We start from the raw sequence: 20,843 nt of genomic DNA on the forward strand, positions 1-20,843 counted from the left end.
ACACGCCACCGCCCACTCCACTAATACCAGCAGCCCCCAAACAAAACAAAACCTCAGCTTAGCCCTCCTTTCAAACTCAGTCCTCACGATCCAAAAAAAAAAAAAACTTGACCATTATTTTCTTTCTTCTTGCTTTCTTAAAATAAATCATTCAGAGGATAAGTTTTCAGTTTTCTTTTCTTTCTTCAGCACACCTTCATCTCTTTTTTTAGTGTTTTTTTTTTTTTTTTTCTTCTTCTCAACTATATACGCTTACTTAAATATTTACATGCACTTTAATTTTTCATAGATTTTTAGAGAAATATATGATTGAAGGCATGGGGAGGTATGAATAACATTCATATAATTAATAATAGGAATGATGATAGGTTGACTATTTAAATTACAGTGGAAATTTTTTTTTTCTTAAGTACGAATAACATCCATATAATTAAGTAAAAATTTCTAATTAAGAGTTTATTTTTTAAGTTCTTTTCAGGTTAATTTTTGAGTTATATTCTTAAAACTTAAAGAATTATGAGCAAACGAAAAACAATTGATACATTCTTTAAGAAAAAAGATGTTAGCAATTTAGAATTTAGGACACCTATGGTTGTAGAAACAAATGTGGTTATAGATATAAATGTTGATACTTCAATGCCTAATAAACACCCTTCCAAATATTCAAGAATTCAATCTGAAGAGATAGATTGTGATCCAGGATCACGTAAACGAATATGTGAATTTCCTATTAATAAATAAGATGAATCTGACGAGTTTATCTCAAAGGAGGTCCATATCAACCTAAAAATATAGACTGTCCATACAACAATGATAATTATCGTTGTCAAAAATCGGCCCCCCCATATAAAAAATCCTGGCTACGCCCCTGCTTGTCTCAGTCATTGAGGAAGCAACCGGTGGTTACGGTAGATATAGTTGGTTTTCTGATAATCTTAATAGGGTACATCTTGATTACTTTTACTGGCTACTTGCTGGACTCAGTGTAGTAGCATTCGGTGCTTACTTGTATTTTGCTAAATCTTACATTTATAATAGGCCTGTAAATATAGTATCATTGTAAGTGAAGTTGTTGTAGCCAAATATATGGATGGGGAAGTACATAAAAATGCAGATTTTATCTCATGAATACTGCACTATAAATATTTTAAGGACGTAAGGCTTTCGTTTAGTTTAGCCAAGTATCTCTAGTTGTGCATGGGAGATACTTTGTCATCCTTTTTTATTTTTGAAGTTCAAAACTTCTAAAATTGAGAACTAATATTAGTTAAGAATTTGGTATGCTTAGTGGCATAGACTGCTCTCATATTTATTAGGACAACCAAGGTTCACATCATCCAAGTCACGATAACCCAGATCTTTCAAGCAAGTGACGGCGTTATTTATCAGCTTCTCCCAAACTGACTTTCTATAATAATATAGATCTTGACTCCCCTGCTCAGTTTCAGTGACAGAAGTTTGCTTGCACCAGTGGCCTACTAGACATGAAAAGAGCCAAAAGATCCAGCTTTCCAGAAGTTTATGTCTCAAAACACATGCGGCATCATCCAATCTTCTGGATCCCTTATGCATTTCAACACTCTCCCCCGTTGCATATTTTTGCGCTTGATTACTAAAGCAACATGAAAAATTTAGAGTTGATAGAAATGGGAAATACTTTTAATTTATGCATGCATTTCTTTAATGAGAACTTCTCAAATCTTCGTAGTTGAATAAACATGGCAATATTTCTCCTTAACATTCTCCAGTTATAAGGAGTTCCTAGCAATTCTGTAGGAACTATACTCCTAATCACTGTCCATATAGATGACACTACCTGACTTCTCAAGCAATAGCAAATATTTGCTTCAAACTGAGGTTCAGTTTCCTCGCAATATGCAGTATTAAAACCATGAGATTTCTCAGGAACATTTTTCTTTGATTCATTCCCCTGAAATGAAAATTTCAGAAGTATTATATTTTTCTTAGAGGAAGCAAGAAGTGATTAAATTAGTGAGTTAGCTTAAAGGATGTGCAATACACAGTGTGCAATTCTATGATGAGCTCCCATTTAACAAACCCCCCTATCCCCTTCTACCCCACCTAAAAGGAAGAAAGAAAAAAGAAAATTGCACACTCAATTTCAGTTTCCACAATTATCAGGGCGTTCAAAATGCATAGGAAACTGAGCAAGGTGTAACCTCATAATGTAAAATTCTGAATGCTAATTATGCCTTCACACAACTTATACACAACAAAATAGTCCCAGAACTTACCTTAAAGCTGGGCTAGATTTTCCAGTATCATTTAATTCTGGAACAGCACAATGCTTATCCAATAATGTTGGCAACACTGTCCTCACTGTCCTGTGTACGACCTCTTAAACAACTTAACAAGTGAGTGCTACCTTCAGAACCAAAAACAAGCAGTTAAAGCAGAACCACCCACCAAAAATAAAAACTGATATATTGGCTTCAAGTGCAATTATTTATTGCCCTAATATGATCATAAACATGTCCATATTTTATAAGTCAGTAAAAGCTTTCATGCATTTGTGCTCTAAGACACAGTACGGCTTCCATCTGAAGAAGCTCATTTTAACAGTAAGTGGTAACCATCATTTCATTCCAGACTTTAGTCTAAAGTACGAACATTGGCTATAAGATTCAAGCACAAAGATACTTCACAGTGACATTGTTGTCCCTTTTGACCTTAATCCCTTTTAGAGCCTTTAAACTGCAGTCCTGGTACTTGTTGAGCAAACATTGTCATTACTCACAATTGGAAGTTTGGAACTGTCTCATGCATAAATCTCCTATTCTATCCAGCAAAGGAGCCATTTAACAGTTCCATATCCAAGAGCTTATATGAACTATGTAATCAATATTATACAGTAAGAAGAAATTTGGATTGTAGAGATCAAATCATTAAACTGAAATTAACATGCATGCCACTTCAAAAAACAATAATTGTACCGTGACAAATCAATAAAGCCCTATAAGGTATCACCGTATCATCATACAATTAAAAAAATGATCCACAACCAATATATATGAATATGCCACTTACATGCATGCTGATTTGTTGACAGAAAAGCCACTACTCTGGCAGCATGGCATTTCCTGAGTTGCATTTATTTCAGATAAGCCAAAGATATTGCCAATAAGAAACTTTGCACCAGCAATATTGGGCTTCAGAGAATTTAGTATATCTGAAGATTATTAAGGTACTGTGTTCTTTTGCACCAAAGAAAAAACATGGCAGAAGCTCATAGCATCACAAACTTTAAGGTCAAACTGTGTTTCTTTGGCAAATAAAATGCATGATTGCACAACAAAAGAAGGAAAAAAAAAAAACACAAGGGGTATTGACAACCAAAGGACCATTAGTTGCTGATCATTCAGTCTATCAAGTGAGGTGAAAACAATGGAAATGAAAGGCAATTTTATAATGGAGAGAGCACAAATTAGCTACATGTACATTTAAAATTGAACTAGAGGATACGTTTTCCTGACAACATTGATGAAGAACATTCCATGTCATAAAACATGGATTTAAGGTTAATATAAGCCCCTTTGGCGACTACCAGGGGCTTAGGAGCTTGTGATACTGAAAAACAAGGCATCTGCAGAATAGATTATATCCAAAAGGAAAATTTTCAAAGTTAAAAAAAAAAAAAGAAAAAAAGAAAAAAGAAGAGAGTAAATATCAGGGAGAAATGTCTATCATTGCATTGAAAGAATCCAAATGTTCACTAGGAGGCATAAAGTGATTCAATCTTCTATATATGTGTAATGTGTATAGATCAACAAAAACTTAGTCTCTCTAACCCTCTTGAGGCAAAGGATATTTTTGTCACTGACAATCACAGCTATCCCAGAATCTCCACGCCAACAAACACCATTCTAGCCATGTATGTGTTTATATTGATTATGGTACTGATATCTCCTAATTGATGTTCTACTTCCAGTTTCTGTTACTTTCTTGGAGATGCTCATTTACCAGAAGAGTAAGCTGTGACATACTGCATCTTGTTCTCATGCTCAAGCAGGCACCATGAGTAAATAGCCACAACTACCTGCTGAGATTACTATTTCTGCACCTAAACCCTTTATTCTGATAATAGAAGGCAATCACTATTAATCCAGACTTTCATAATGATAACACAACAGTGATACTCAGTTTGTCATATACAAAAGAAAGCAAAAAAGGAAATCAATGTAGCTGTAAATGATTGAAATGTTTATATACAACGTAATACACAAACTCCATTATCAAAATTCAATGGGATTTTATCATGTCATGCTCCAAAAATCTTTGATTGCAATTTAAAAAACTAACAGAGTTTGATGTTTAAAGTATTCCTTAATGTGTTGAAATAAAGTTACAAATCAGTTATCAATTCATGTGGGGATCATTAATAAAAGTGTATCCATGCTAGGCACACAGTGCATATATCTAAAAAACTTCTAGATCAGGCCACAATATTAGGTTTCATGTACTAAAAGAACCTCTCTCTTTATATTAGTAAGTTACATGGGCATTTAGTGAGCCTTGAACCCTCAAACTCACCCTCCAACCATTATTGTGGGAAAAGGAAGTGCCATTGAGCTAGAGCTAATTGGCAGAATGGAACCTCTCCAACATATCAAACCAAAGTTGAACTTGACTGAAAGATCCTTTGTGGGGAATCACCTTTTCACAACTATTTAAGCAAGAATTCAAATCATCCTGAAGCCTCCCAGATACGCTGTCTTTTTCTGTAAGAGTTGTTGCAGAAGAGACTGGTTTCTTCAAAATTTAAATGCCTTCGCTTTCTGTAATGCAGCCAACTAAATGGCCTTAAACACTTTCTAGACTTTGCTGCTATCTGATTTGAGCTTTCTTGAAGTTCCTCATTTGAGTCCCCTCAGTATTATTGGTAACAGTTCCAATAATTGGTGTAACTTCTTCCAATAAACTCGTTCGAGAACACTTGTTTCCATGAAGCCAACTAAATGATCTTGAACAAAGCCTAACATTGGAGCCAACACAGTCTAATGAAGTTGATGGATCATCAACACCAGAAGAACTACTGAATTTCTGTATTTCTAACATTGAGTTAGCACTGTCAACTAAAGCCCTCTTCTTGTTGGATCCCGAGAAAAGTTGGGACAAAATCACCATTTGGACTCCCATCAATCTTTAAGAAATGAGATGTTATATAATGACTGAACAATCTAATGGCAATACAATAACCACAAAAGCAAAAAGAATTAAGGACAACAAGAAAAGGGAAAGATCAATTAGAAATGAACGTCCACAAAGTGATGGGAACAGGTCAGGTAAGAAAAGACCAAGAAAGAAACAGGCCTAAAGTCAGAAAGAGGCTACCAAGCAGAGGATTAGAGTATCAAAGACTACGACAGTTACATTTTATCCCGTATCAAAGACTATTTATTATTTATTTAAATTGTAAAATTGATGTGGCTGAGTATAATTATCCGATTGTATTAGAGTGTTCTAATGTGAACATGGTCACATTAACTATATTATTTAAATTTAAAATAATTTGTATTCACCAACCATTAGTTCTGCACTGGATATTTCAATAAACTTCATTTTACACGTAAGGCTAAAATATTAACAAAGCATTTTGAAAAAATAGATGGTACTTATGGTGATGTGTGTGTAGTAACATTATATTTCTGAAGTCCTATATAAAGGAATTTTGATGCGACCAACACATGTTTTATGTTTACCACATTTATAAAGTGAAGCAGGTTGATCCTGAGACTACAATGTTTGGCTGGACAAATCGAGGCATAAATCACTTATAGGAGGACCTGATACTTGATAATGCTTCTTACAAGGAACTGGCAAAAATATTGATGTATACTTTAAAAGATAAAGCATGACATTATCCCCAACCTGCATAAATGCAAGTTTCACCTTATTTCAGTAATTAGTACAAAAACCATAGAAGAAGTACCCTTTGTAAGAGAAGACACCAAGCTGGAGAGCATAGAAGTTCCATAATTGGGGTTGAATGATTACTCTGTAAATAAACAAATGAGGATACCTACTGTAAAAATAATAAAAAACCCCAACCCCATTTGCCAAAAAAAGTTGATAGCAACATAGTAAGCACAATAGCCCAGTGGGGTTGGCCGAGTGATTGGCACTCAGTCTTAAAGTGACTGTTTTGGGTTTGATTGAGAGTTTCTCAGTTCAAGTTGGAGCACCAGCCCTTTGAAAAATCCTCCTTGGGCCAGTGATTTACCCCGTTACGAGTCCATTCGTTACGAACAGTGATTAATCCCTGATTAAAAGTTTTAAGAAAATACAATAGAAAATCAAAAAATAAAATAAAATAAAATAGTAAGCACAATAATAAGTAAAGAACGAAAGAAAGCTAGCCTTATCATAACCATTGCAAATAACATTAGAAGACATGCGTTGCTCAGAAATCAGCATTTCAATGGTCCTTTACACAATCTGAAAACATAATGAGTAAGTGCAGTAAATTATTATTCTAAAGATTGAGTGAGTGTGTCTAGTGTATATAGTACCCGTTTGGTTTCGGCGTTTATTGCGTTTCAGTGTTTGCGTTTTGGGCATGGGACCCACATTACAGTTGCACGCAGTAAACGCGTCCTTCTTCTTCTTTTTTTTTTTTTTTAGCCGTTAACGTTGACTTTTCCCGTGAACAGTGCTCTCGTGTACTGTTTACAGGTCCCACAAATTACACTTTTTAACAACTTTTTCATTAAAAATGGGTTCCATGGTACTATTCATATATTTAAAAATTATTTTGTTACAGTATTTTCAGTTTCAGCAAAAATAAGCTCAATCCAAACAGACCCATAATGTAGGTAGATAAGAGAGAGAGAGACCTGAGATTGGGACCAGCGAGAGTGAGGGTTGAATATGCGAGAGAGGAGGCGCATTTTCACATTTTCACTTTTTTGTATTATATAAATACTTTAGAATTTTGGGGGCTGTTTGGTTTTTATGTTTCCATCAACCATCACTCTGTTTCCATCACCCATAACTCAAAATAAATGGAATCAACTCCAAGAAAACTTGTTTGGCTATGTTTCCTGTTTTTGTTTCCATTACTCAATTATCTGATTTTTAAGTAATGAGTTATAAAACTGAAAACACATTTTTGGTGTTTCAAGTTATGGAAAACTGAGTTATGTGGCATTTTTGTAATTAAACCCACAACTTTTGAAATTTCAACCGCAATGTTTGACTTTTTGGGTTTTGTTTTGTTTTATTTTTTATTTTTTAAACAACGCAACCAGCCGTATATCTTGACTTTTTAGTTTTTTTTTTTTTTTTAAACAAAGTCACTAAGTTATGATTGCCAAACGAGTTGGGTTGGGGAAATTTGAGTATTTTAAGTGATGAGTGATGAGTGACGAAATTTGAGTAAGGAGTGATGACAAATAAAAAAAAAAAAAAAACAAACAACCTCTTGACCTCTCACATCGGCTTTATGATGGAACTCGACATTTTTTAAATCCTAAAAATCACATATTTTAATTTATTTTGTACTAAAAGTTGCATATCTCTCTCCCTTTCAATTTCAAAGAGTCCATTAGAAAATTGCATTCTAATTGTGTAATTATGTTGATCATATTTGAATAATAACGTTGATCTCATTAAAATTTAAATAGTTTCTTAACTAATCAACCAGCTAGTTGAGTAAAAAATTAAAAATGAATAACCCCAGTGGGGATTTTAACCTTGCCAAACACAAAGCTCAGGAAATAGCTTGAAACCACTAACTATTATTTAGTACTACTTTATGAAAGCTAATAACTACTACTACAGTACTACTTTGCTTACTTGTTTTGAACATAACAACCCCACATACTGTAACACACCACACATTAACTGCACACACTCGGGAGTCCTTTTAGTCTCTAACGCCCCACCACTCAGTATTCATGTAGGGAATGCTATCATATTTCAAAGAAAAAAAAAAGTATAGGGAAAAAAAAAAAAAAAAACAACAACAGAAAGACCAAACGAGAGAGACGCAAGATCACAAGTTGCAATGTACCATAGAAATAGCCACCCACTTTGTCTATCTCTAACCAATTTTTAATGTTTTCACTTTAGGGATTGCCCCCTAAAGTGAAAGAATGGCTCCATCCTTGCCTGTTGGATTCGCCTATAAATAGGAGAACCAATGAGTCATAAATGTTGTCCCAATCCCAGAAGGACACTAGTGGGCATTGAGTCAAGAGTGTGAGGTTTTATTTTCACTAATACAAGAGTTTTGATGAGTTTGGGGTTTTGGGATGGTGGTTTGTGGTTTTGGGGGTTAATGGAGAACGTGGATACTTCTTGTCAAGAAAATATGTAATGAAAAGACCAAAGGATAAGATATTGGTAAGTACATTTATTTATTTATTAAAGGACGATTTTAGGAAATATTTGTTTATTTTTATTTAATGTATCCACAAGCTATAAAATGTTAGAAGTTTCAATTTTCAAATCCTAACATTTGGCCTTTGGCCTTATATATTTTTGTGTGGACGTAATTATAAAATAAACAAATAATTTATATATGATTCATGTATATCTCAAAATCTTTTTCATGTATAGATAGGTGAGATTGCACCCACTCACAACATTGTGACTCTATATCTTAAAATATTAATAAGAAATATCTCCATTGTGATATTGATGAAAAATGTTAAAAGATACTATTAATATAATATAATATAATATAATATAATATATATATATATATTTATATATATATATATATATATATATAGGGTATCATTAATGAGTGCTTATTAAGTGTGTACTAGTTAAGGTTGAGTTTTTAATTTAAGTCGGTGAACTTTTTTTTTGAAGAGTTATAGTACGTTTAGTGTTCGTTTGGCAAAAAGTTTTTCTTTTGCCTTTTTTTTTAATTTATTTTTTGGGTGAAAATAAGCTACCAAAAAATATATATTTTGTTTCATATTTAACTAATAAGCCATCAGAAACTACAAGATATTGAAAAAAAAAAATACTCCGTTAAAGAAGTATTTGTTATCGGTTTTTACTACTTTTTAATGGAGTGGGGCTTATTGGATTGTTTCATAAACAATGCATTCACACACCCTTTACCATATATAAGGTCCATTTGAGATATACTTATTTTGCTGAAATTGAAATTTTTTTTGCTGAAAGTACTGTAAATAAAGGTAAAGGTTAGCTGAATCAGTACAGTGGGACCCATAAATAATACCAAAAGTGCAGTGAGACTTATGAATAGTAGCAAAAATAAGTTGAATAGTAAAATAAGTTGTTAAAAATAATCTTTGCCAAACGAATATATAAAAAGGAGAAAGAAAAAACATTTTGAGGGGAAATTGTACTTTACCCATCTGTGGTTTGACCCGTTTTAACAGTGTCTACCTGTGGTTTGAAAGTTGTCACTTAACCCACCTGAGGTGGTCTCCGTTAGACCCCCGTTACCCACCTCTGCCATTTCCGTTAGAAAATCCTCTTTACTATATAAGCCAAAATTAGAACCTAAATAGAACCCTAAAAAAAAAAGGAACGAGCTCTCTCCCTCTCTCTACCTTAGAACCCCAAACCCATTTCCTCCATATCAACTTGATCTTCAGCCATGGACTTGGAATCTAATTATGAAATTGCCCCCACTGCCGATTTCATCTACTCTCGCAACTTCACCAGAGTCACTTTACAGGTAACGTTGAATAAACACCCAAAAAAAAAATAAAATGAAACTTCCTAAAACCCTAGAAATTATCTCTCATTTTTTAATCCTCTGTTTGGTTACCAAGAAAACCAAAAGGAAAATATAATTTTCTTTTGTGTTAATGGAATTGGAAAAAATTTACTGAAAAAAAGGAAAAAAAAAATAACTGAAGCTTTTAGAGAGATTGCAGAAATTTGGTGTCTTTATTCTCTGATTGGTTGCTAAGAAACTGAAGGAAAGGAAAATAGAAAGTTAGTGTGTGTCAATGAGAATTTAAGTTTGATTAGTTTGCTAGTTTCGGTCGCTTTCTTCAAAGTTTCTAGGGAGATTTTGGAAATTTTATTTCCTTATTCCCTGTTTGTTTCCTGAGAAAATGAAGGAAAAGGAATAAAAGGTTACTGTGTCAGTGAAATTTAAATGTGATTAGTTTACTTGCTTCAGTTGATTTCGAAGAGATTATTGAAATTCTGTTTCTTCATTCTCTGTTTGTTTGCTGAGAAACTGAAGAAAAGGAAAAGAAAAAAATTGCTGTAACTGAAAGAGTGAATTTTGAATGCGATTAATTTACTAGTTTCAGTGAATTTCTTTAATTTTTCATTCATAAATTACATTCAAATTATAGGTTGGACTTTACCTTGTTTTTGAGATCTTCTTCCATGGAGATGGTTTTGAAAGTCGAAGGATGCGTGAAAGGAACAGATCTCCACTGTTCGTTGCCTTGTGGGTCTTTGCTAGGGTTTTTTTTTTTTGCAGTTTTTTTTTTTTTTTTTTTACTTGCAAATCTGGGTCTTTTTTTTTTTTAGAGAACCCAGCAAAAGAGAAGGGGTTAGAGTTTTAGAGAGAGAAAGCCTAGGGTAAAGATAAAATCCAGCAATTTGTGGGTGTATGTTCACATGGATTTCTGGGTTTTGATTGTGAAGAAGAAGAAGAATGAGAGAAAAGAGGAGAGAGGCATAAAATATAATGAGAAAGACATATTTACCCCTATTTTTAACAGTGACAAGGCAGAGGTGGGTAACGGGGGTCTAACGGAGGCCACCTCAGGTGGGTTAAGTGACAACTTTTAAATCACGGGTAGACACTATTAAAATGGGCCAAATCACAGGTGGGTAAAATGCAATTTCCCCACATTTTGAAATATCTTGATTTTATTGACTAAAATCTTGAAAATTTTAGAAGTGTTACAAAATATTCGAGACTCATGAAATATCAATTATTATAGTTTTTTCATTGATGTGTTTGATAATAATTTTTCCTTTTAACTTTTAAAATTATTTATTTATGTACAATTTTTAAAAATACATTTTTAAAGGACAAATATTCTTTATTAACTTTCCAACGCAACAAGTAAATCTAATTTAAAAATCTAAGATTATGTTTGGATATCGTTTATTGCTGAAAATTGAAAATTAAAAATATTGTACCAAAATAATTTTTAAATGTATAAATAGCGCCGTAAAACCCAATTTTAAAAAAAAAATTTGCTAAAAAATATATTTATGGGTCTCATAAACAATGCACGAGATCCACTGTTTTTCAGTTGTGGGCGTTTTGATGGACTGCGCTGTAGCCATGGGTTCCACGGACTACAAATGCCAACGTAGACACATAAGATAAAAACGCAATCCATGCGGATAATAAAAGATTCTAAAGCTACTTCTGAAGACTGTGGACCAAATTAATCGGCAGTTGGCAACTTGGTATCGTATGATTGAAAAAGGAGACAAACCCAATAATTCGTTCGTAAATTTGAATAAAAAAAGTAAACAGTCATAATACCGTGTGATGTACGAAAGCTAAGGCCTTGTTTGGTTTAAAAAAATGGTCATTCATCACTCAGTTTTCATCACTCATCACTCATTACTGAGTTTTCATCACTCATCACTTATTACTTATCACTCATCACTTAAAACACCCCATCTTGTTTGGCACCATCACTCACTTATCATCACTCAATATTTTTCAATTATTTGTGGGCCCCATACTTGTACCTTGTGTAGCTTTTACCTTTTTTTTTTTTTTTTTTTTCCTTCAACCCCCAATAGCTAAATTCACTGAACCCAGTGAGAAAAAAAAATAATTAAAAAAAAAACCAAACTCACTGAACCCAGTGAAAAAAAAAAAAAAAAAAAAAAGAGAGACGAAGGACTGAAGAAAGAATCAGTGAAGAAAAAAAGAAAAGAAAAACGGAAGACCAACCAGTGAAAAAAAAAAAAAAAGAGTCAAGACCGAACAGTGAAAAAAAAAAAAAAAGAGAAAGAGACGAAGAACTGACAGTGAAGAAAGAATAAGTGAAGAAAAAAAAATAATAACGGAAGACCAACCAGTGAAAAAAAAAAAAAAGAGTCAAAGGTCAAAAGTTGCGGCTGTGGGTCCCTCCATGTGTATATAATTACAAAAATGCCATTGAGTTATGAGTTATGAGTTATGAAAACAGCTAAAATGTGTTTTCAGTTTCCATAACTCATAACTCAAAAATCAAAGAATTGAGTGATGGAAACTGAGTCATGGATCATGAGTGATGGTGTCCAAACAAAAAAAATTTCCGTGGATCCCACAAATTTTGGATGATGAGTGATGAAAACAAAATCATATCACTCAAAACTCACTTATCCAAACAACACCTAAATGATTGAACCGTTGAAGTGTTACTTTTTTTTTTGGCTGAGACCGTTGAAGTGTTACTTAAAAACGAAGTTGCAGTACAGAGAGAGAGAGAGAGAGAGTATTCGTGAAGAAAATGGCCATCTCTGTCTCTAACAATTCCTACACGGAGGAGTCTCAAACTCCGCTATTGGAAGGCACGGTGGCCGGAGCTGTTGACTACAAAGGCAACCCTGTCCTCAGAGCCAACTCCGGCGGTTGGAGGTCCGCTTCTTTCATGCTAGGTATAGTAAAAAAAAACTCGCACTACTCGTGTTCTTGCAGCTCGTTTGAGGTTTATGTTCCATATTTATATATTGTCTTATAATGATTACTAACAGCTTACAGCAAAGAAAGTTAATGAATAAAAAGGTTAATTACATTTTATGTGTTTAGGTGTGGAAGTGGCGGAGAGGTTTACATACTTTGGAATAAGCTGCAATCTAATAACGTATTTGACGGAGCAACTAGGACAGTCCACGGTGACTGCAGCGGAGAACGTGAATGCGTGGTCTGGGACCGCGCAGTTGCTGCCTTTATTGGGTGCCTCTATCGCTGATTCTTTTCTTGGTCGCTACCGCACCATAGTTATTTCTACTCTTATCTACATCCTGGTACGTCGCCCTCAGTACCTCTCTCTTTACTTTTCTTCTTTTGATGTGACCCCCTTTCTTACTTTGTTTAATAATATATGGCTTCAATTATTCTCCGCTAGGATGAGGCGTGCCAGGGTGGATGTCTTCATTTTGCCTTATCTTATTTTCGTCTTGCAAAAATTTATTTCATAGTAATCTGTCCCACCATACTTATTACAATTTTTTTAAATTTATAAAATTTGTTTCATTAATATAAATATAATTAAAATTACATTAAATTTATTACATCAGATCATATTAATTTTTAGTAAGGATTAAATAATATATTATCCAAAGTGTTTAATAAGATAATAATATCATAATAAAATAAAAAGTTTTAATATTTATGCATTTAAATATTTAGTAATACAAATTAATTCTTTAACACTAAGAAAGCGGGGCAGGGCTAAAAAGCCTAAACCTATTCCTACCTCACCACATTTGCAAAGAGGGGAAAATCCATGAGAAGCAAAGCGGGGTGGGGTGGGAAAATATTCTCATCCCTCTTATATTATTTGCTTTCCATTCTTGGTTTCAAATCCTACTTGGAGGTGACAACTGACAATATGTGGCTCGATGCAAATAATTTTAATTGAGGTTTTTTCAATTTTTTTTTTTTTGGGTTTGAATATATGTTATTTAGCACTTTTCATTTTTTTTTTTAAATTGTCATGTGTATTACATGCTTGTTTATAATTATAATTATTTTCATTATTATTTTTATATTTTATTATCTCATTATGTTCAAACTCATTTTGAAACTTTTACTGGTTTGTAAGATCTTTACCTATTATTTATTTATTTATTGTTAGTAACAAATTTGTCAAGATATTCTTGTTAAAATCTATTTTTTTTCTTATTGGTAATGCACTACTGTTTCAACATTATGTTTTAAACTTCTATGATGTTTTGACGATAATCTTTGATGTGGACTGAAATGAATCACAGGGACTAGGCTTGTTGACCCTATCAGCTGTGCTTCCATCTCTCGCTGATTACGTTGACACCAACAAATCCATGTCATGTTGTCCTAAGCTTATAGTGATTTTATTCTTCTTCTCTCTATATCTAGTAGCAGTTGGGCAAGGAGGACACAAGCCCTGCATTCAGGCTTTTGGAGCTGATCAATTTGATGGAGAAGATCCAAAGGAGCGGAATGCCAAAAGCTCATTCTTTAATTGGTGGTTTCTTGGTGTATGTGGGAGTGCCGCGGTAACAGTTTTGGCCTTAAGTTATATACAAGACAACCTTAGCTGGGGCCTTGGATTCGGAATCCCTTGCATTTTGATGATAATTGCACTGGTTATCTTCTTGCTTGGAACTAGGACTTACAGGTACTGTATCAAAAGGGATGAGACAAGCCCATTTGTGAGAATTGGTGGAGTATTTGTTGCCGCAGTTAGGAATTGTCACACTACCCCTTCGACAATAGCTATTGAAGAGGAAGCTTGTGGAGCGTCACACCACAGCTCTGAACAATTCAAGTAAGAGAAATGATTATCATCTTAATTATACTTATTGATACATTAGAAAGAAAGGATATTAGAAAAGCAGAAAGCTCAATGAAGTAGTGTAGTTGTTTTCGTAGGCCACAAGACCTTACACTTTCCAAATTTTCAACTGGTATTCACATATCCTATTAAAACCACTCAACCTATCATTTTTTAATCTAAGTAGAGTCAGTTTTGAGTGTATTTAGCATTTGAATTTGATTGTTTCATTTTCCTTAAATTTCTTAAGTAATAAGAACATTTTTTTTTTTAAAATTTCAAGAACTGAAATCCATCCACATATTAAGACAAGAACATAGATCGAGTCAAAATTAATAGACTACCACAGATTATTATTTTAATTATCATTTGTTAGGACGACTGCATACATTGTATATGCAACTGCTACATAATGCATTATTGCATTACCATGGAACTTTAAGACGATTATGGAATAAAATCCTAGAGGGAAATTGCGGTTCCTTACTGTAGGACCCTTACATCCTTGTAGGATATAACACTTTACTATGACAAAAAGATGTTTTACTTAACCCTAGATATAGAGAGAAGAAGAATTATATTGATGCCCCAAGTTAATTATAAAAAGGAAACACACTGTGATGCCCCAAGTTAATTATATTGATTGAGTGCATGTTATATAGAAGTATGTGATGAGTATCACATTAGGCATATACTAGGTTGATTTGAAATTTATTACCAACTATAAGAATTCTTAATTATGACTAGCCTAGTCCTTTTGGGGTATAGTATAAATGTGACAACTGCTTTTCCTTGGGTCATTACAAATGTTGTTAAAGCAAACTCGGTGACTCCATGTAGCTTAAGGGCACTACAGCACAACGTGGGCATTGATGAGAACGTCAAGAATTTAAGTAGGAGCGATTGTAATTCCCTAAAGCCTCGTTTGGGAGGAGGAAATTGAATGGAATGGAAAGGAATGAAAAAAAATAATTTTAGAATATTCTTCCCTTTCCTTATTTGGAAGTTTTAATGGAGGAAAAGAAAAGCTCATTCCTTTGTTTGGGAGTTTAAGTGGGAGGGAATGGAATGAGTAAGAGGGAACACTCATTCCTCTCTATTCCCTTAAAATCTCAAATTTTCATTCCCCCTGAAATTGGGAGGAATTTGAGTAAATGAAATTAGATTTAACGATTTTTTACTAAAGCTTCCAAAATACCCCTATATATTCAACTCTTTATTTTAAAATAGGGGTCTAATAGTAATATTGTTATAAAATGATTCCATTTCATTCCCTCCATGTTGCTCCCAAATAAGATTACTTACATTCCATTTATTTTCATTCATTTCCATTCCTTTATTTTAAAACATCCAATCAGGGTTGGTTAATTCCATTCCATTCATTTCCATTCCCTTATATATGATCATTCTATTTCATTCCCTTATGAACTCCCAAACGGAGCCTAAGAAATTGTGACAACCCAATTTATGCGAATTTGATTGGATTAGATTGGATTGGATCACAGTATCTGACTTAAAGCATTACTTAGATCCCCAGACACGCGGGAGATATTGAAGAAATATATGTGTATTTACAAGATGAAGCATCTTTGACTCAAAATTAGAAGGAAGCTTTGCATAAGACTCTAAGAAAGATCAATAAGTTCTAACGTTAATCTATCATGGTTTAGATGAAACCATATTTGAGAAAGTTGTAAATGCAACTTCATCCAAAAAATCATAGGAGATCCTTCAAACTCTTTGAAGGGAGTAATTAATAATGTTAACTAGTTAAGAATGCTCGCGTTTAAACATTGAGAGATGAGTTGGAAACCTTACACATGAAAGAATCCTAATCAGTTTCGGATTATTTTTCAAGGTTGATAGCTATTGTGAATCAATTGAAAAGATGTGTTAAGAAATTGGACGATGCCTGTATGGTAAAAAATATCCTTCAATCGTTGACCAACTCATTGGATTTTTACAAGCCCACATGAAGAAAGGCTTAACAATAAGAAGCAAGAGACTTTGGAGCCTGTTAAACAATACAAGCTTACCTTGAATGAGAAAGGATGTCATGAAAGTACTCAAAGAAGGTCAAGACATAGACATGGTCAAGGACAAGGATCCAAGGAAAAGGTTCGGGATTTTGAAATGATTATTGGACTTAAAGCATTTGCAGCAGTGTGGCTATATTGCTATATTGTTAAATTTTAGTTACACTGCCACTAAAATGATGCTCCAACAATTAAGCTAAATCTATTTTTTTTAGCTCTACTGCTACAGTGCACATCTATAGATAGATGTGCACTGTTCATGAGAGCTAAAAATATAATAATTTTTTATTTGGCCAATGATTAAAAGCCTCTCTCTCTCTCAGTCACTCCGTGCTCTCCGACCCACGCCTCCACCGGCCTCAACGTCACCGGCCCAAGCCGACCTAAGCCCCAAGACTCCGACACACGCCTCCGCCGTCCTCAACGTCACTGGCCCAAGCTGACCCAAGCCCCAAGCCAACCCAAGCCCCAAGCCGCTGATCCACGTCTCCGACCCATGCCTCCGCCCACTTCTCTTTCGCCGATCAGACTCACGCCGACACTGTCCTCCCCAAGCCGCAAGCCACCGCTACCGCCTATCTCTCTATTCTCTTTGCTGTGATTAAGTGTTTTTTTTTTTTTTTAAATGTATTTTCATATGGGTTTGGTGGCTATAATGGTGGTGGTTGATTTTGGCTATGGTCGTGGTGGTGGATGATTTTGACAATGGGTTTGTGGATTTTGGTTGTGGTGGTGGTGGATGATTTTGGCTTTGGCAGTGGGTTTTGTAGATTTTGGCTATGAGTTTTGTGGTTTATGGTTGTGGTTGTGGCAGTAGCAATGGCAGTGGGTTGTGGTTGTCATGGCTGGTGGTTTGTGGTGACTGGTGGTGATGGGGTTGTGATTGTGGTTGTGGTTTTTTTTTTTTTTTTTTTTTTTTTTTTTTTTTTTTTTTTTTTTTTTTTCTATGTTGTGTTGTGGTTGCCAAAGTAGAGTGGTGGTTGTGGCCGGTGGTGGTGGTGGAGGTTGTGGGTGTGGGTGTGGGTGTGGCTGATGGTAGAGATGGTGTGGTTAGTGCTATGGATTTTTTTGGTAGTGGGATATATTATTTTATTATAGAGGATATATTATTTTATTGTAATGTTTATATTATTTTATTATGTTGGAAGCTAAAATAAATCCATTGCTGCAGTATGTGTATAGGTAAAATAGATAAAATAACTTTTAGTGGAGCTAAAAAGCTAAATTTTTAACCCCATTGCTATGGATGCTCTTATGACCTGCTATCTTAGAATTTAGATGAAGCTAACAAAGGATATGATTTTCATTTATCAAGAAGTTTGTGTTTCGGAAATCCTTAAGAAATTTAAGATGTAAGATTGCAAGCCAATAAGCACCTCCGTGGATATAACGTTAAACTGCTAAAGCATGATAACAAAGACAAGGCAAATCCAAAAATTTTCAAGAGTATGGTTCGAAGTATGGGATGCCTAACATGCATATATAATACCATACATTCTCTTTGGTGTCGGACTCGTTAGTCGCTACATAAAAGCATTGACTATGATCTGTATGAAGATTTCCAATAAAATTCTTTTCTACTTGGAAGCTATATTTGACTTTGGATTACATTAATCAACTTTTATAGAGTTTGAATTTGTGGACTATTGTGATAGTATTTGTGGGTAGAGATATGGATGGTAAAAATAGTATATATATATATATATATATATGTGTGTGTGTGTGTGTGTGTGTGTTGGGGGGGGGGGGGGGGTGGGGGGCGACAAATATTACATTCACATGAACTTCCAAGAAGTAACAAATTATAACATTCTTGTCAAGTTGGGTATGTTGCTACAACCGCTAGTGTTTGTCATAGGATTTGGCTCAGAAGTTTATTAAAGGAGCTGCATTTGCCGCAAGTAGAAGCCATAAAGATATTTGTTGGCTATAAGTTATCGCTCTCTCTTGTGGGTTTGGCTTACCTCCAATATTTTTTTAATTGGACATATCCTTTTATTTTAAATATACAACGACAAGTGATAGTGAGTTTTAATCTCCACATTTTATTTAGTTAGTAAGTGACGTAATAGTCTCTCATTAAAACAAAAGAAGATTCCAGTTAAAAAAGTACTGGAGGTAAGCCAGCCACACCCTTTTTTTTGTAAATAAACTATCATTTCAAAATAGAAGTAAGAAACATTGATACAATATATCATTTTATCCGAGAATGTATTTGTTAAAAAAAAAAGTTCAACTTGAGTTCCTGCTGTCACACGATCAAGGTTTTAGATATACACACCAAGCCACTCAAATAAGACACTATTTACAAATGCTAGCCTTGGAGTGACCAGGCCCACCGGGGGATGTTAGAAGTTACTTGTTTTAACTAAAATCTCATTAATAACATGACTTATATGAATTAAATAACAATTGAATCAATACATGTGAGAAATCTCTTTTATGTTAAGCTGAAAGTTCATAAATGTGATGACTTATATAATAAATGTAATCAAAGTTGAAAGTTATATGGTGTAGTATATATGGCCCAAATATCTGTCTATTTGTAATTAAGAGTGAAGAAAAGAAATAATAATACAAAAGAGTTTTTCTTAATTCCATTATATTTTCATTTGAGAGTGAGAGTCCCTTTGATTAAGTGTGATTTGAGTATGGGAGTTTGTGTGTGAAGTTCCACCAACTTTTGATAGAGTTTATTTTGGTCTTAATTGCAAATATTATTAACTAATAAAAGGTTTAGAATTGCTCATTTCATTTACGAAACTAATAAAGAGGTTTTGAATTGCTTACTTAGACCAAAAGTTATCTTAAACATAGCAATTTGTATCTTCTAATGTGGCAGGTTTCTTAATAAAGCCTTGCTGTCTCCAGACCATCATAAAGAAGAAGGTAAGGTTTATACTATTAGTGAGGTTGAAGAAGCAAAGGCAGTTCTTAGGCTTTTTCCAATATGGGCTACAAACTTGGTATACGCAATAGTATATGCACAGGCCTCAACTTTTTTTACCAAACAAGGGGCTACCCTAGACAGAACACTTTTTCCAGGCTTTAAGATACCAGCAGCTTCATTACAGTTCTTTATTGGCCTAGCCATTGTTCTTTTCATTCCTTTATATGACCGTATTTTTGTACCTATAGCAAGAACTTTCACCACTAAACCCTCTGGCATCACAATGCTACAGAGAGTTGGAATTGGGATGCTTTTATCTGCTGCTTGCATGGTAGTTGCGGCTCTAGTTGAAATAAAAAGGCTTAATACTGCTAAAGAACTTGGGTTGGTTGATAGGCCAAATGTGACTATTCCAATGAGTGTGTGGTGGTTGGTTCCTCAATATGTCTTGTCAGGAATTGCCGATGTTTTCACCTTGGTTGGTTTGCAAGAGTTCTTCTATGATCAGGTCCCAAGTGAATTAAGGAGTGTGGGTATTGCTCTTTACCAAAGTATTCTCGGTTTGGGCAGCTTATTAAGCAGCCTCCTTGTCTCAGTCATTGAGGAAGCCACTGGTGGTTATGGTAGATATAGTTGGTTTTCTAATAATCTTAATAGGGCACATCTTGATTACTTTTACTGGCTACTTGCTGGACTCAGTGTAGTAGCATTTGCTGCGTACTTGTATTTTGCAAAATCTTACATTTATAAGAGGCCAAGCACAATGTAAATATAGTATCATTGCAAGTGAAGTTGTTGTAGCCAAATATATGGATGGGGAAGTACATAAAAATGCAGATTTTATCTCATGAATACTGCACTATAAATATTGTAAGGACGTAAGGCTTTCGTTTAGTTTAGGCTAGCTAGTATCTCTAGTTGTACATGAGATATTTTGTCATCCATTTTTATTCTAGAAGCTCAAAACTTCTAAAATTGAGAATTAATAGTAGTTAAGAATTCGGGATGCTTAGTGGCATAGACTGCTCTCTTATACTATCGTATATAAGTTACTCAAAAAAAAAAAAAAAACTATTGAATTATAAAAATAAAAATTAAAAATTTTATTTTCTATCCTAAATAATGAGGTTATGTCTAATGTCTTTCTTAAACCACAAATGTGACAATCAACCCCAATTGAATTGAAAAGAAAATTTTTGGTGCATTAGTGTTCCAAATGTTGAAAATAACGGCCGTAGAATTTAGGCTAGGGAACATGAGCTGGGGCAAATTTGTGGTGGAATGAAGAGGTCTATAAAACAATTAGGTCAAAAATAGATTTTAAAAATTATTTTTGGGTTAAAATTCAAAATTCACCCTCTAAGTTTCTTCAAAATTCATTTTAGTTTTTTAACTTTACTTTCATTCATTTCAGTTCCCCAAGTTTCAGATTTATACAATTAAGGTTTTTTTTGT

The 20,843-nt window shown here is 34.0% G+C and overlaps 2 protein-coding genes across 4 annotated transcripts in view; both read left to right on the forward strand.

Annotated features, from left to right (window-relative positions):
* The window catches only part of LOC115975116 (protein NRT1/ PTR FAMILY 5.10-like), a 10,180-nt gene extending 9,074 nt beyond the window's left edge, over window positions 1-1,106 (forward strand). The window contains exon 3 of the mRNA XM_031095769.1: window positions 882-1,106. Within this exon, the coding sequence (XP_030951629.1) occupies window positions 882-1,063 (182 nt within the window). The 3' untranslated portion in view covers window positions 1,064-1,106. The remainder of the gene's footprint in view (window positions 1-881) is intronic.
* An 11,266-nt stretch (window positions 1,107-12,372) lies between these two features.
* On the forward strand, window positions 12,373-20,240 carry LOC115975117 (protein NRT1/ PTR FAMILY 5.10-like). Of its 3 annotated transcripts, XM_031095770.1 has the most exons (4): window positions 12,373-12,582; window positions 12,734-12,951; window positions 13,921-14,456; window positions 19,341-20,240. In XM_031095770.1, the coding sequence occupies exons 1-4, from the start codon at window positions 12,435-12,437 to the stop codon at window positions 20,155-20,157; spliced, it is 1,719 nt and encodes a 572-aa protein (XP_030951630.1). In that variant the 5' UTR covers window positions 12,373-12,434; the 3' UTR covers window positions 20,158-20,240. The 3 variants fall into 3 exon arrangements, with proteins under 3 accessions (XP_030951630.1, XP_030951631.1, XP_030951633.1); XM_031095771.1 differs by lacking the exons at window positions 12,373-12,582; window positions 12,734-12,951 and adding an exon at window positions 13,351-13,523; XM_031095773.1 differs by lacking the exons at window positions 12,373-12,582; window positions 12,734-12,951 and adding an exon at window positions 13,433-13,569.
* Window positions 20,241-20,843: the final 603 nt, after the last annotated feature.

This window comes from Quercus lobata, chromosome 2 (genome assembly GCF_001633185.2).
Source record: "Quercus lobata isolate SW786 chromosome 2, ValleyOak3.0 Primary Assembly, whole genome shotgun sequence".
Lineage (NCBI taxonomy): Eukaryota > Viridiplantae > Streptophyta > Magnoliopsida > Fagales > Fagaceae > Quercus > Quercus lobata.

What these genes read in the sequence shown, in the direction of transcription:
- LOC115975117 (XM_031095770.1), top strand. Translation starts at nt 12,435, where the DNA reads ATGGCCATCTCTGTCTCTAACAATTCCTACACGGAGGAGTCTCAAACT. An exon ending in CTACTCTTATCTACATCCTG is followed by an intron (nt 12,952 to 13,920) that starts GTACGTCGCCCT and finishes AATGAATCACAG; the next exon opens with GGACTAGGCTTGTTGACCCT. An exon ending in CACAGCTCTGAACAATTCAA is followed by an intron (nt 14,457 to 19,340) that starts GTAAGAGAAATG and finishes CTAATGTGGCAG; the next exon opens with GTTTCTTAATAAAGCCTTGC.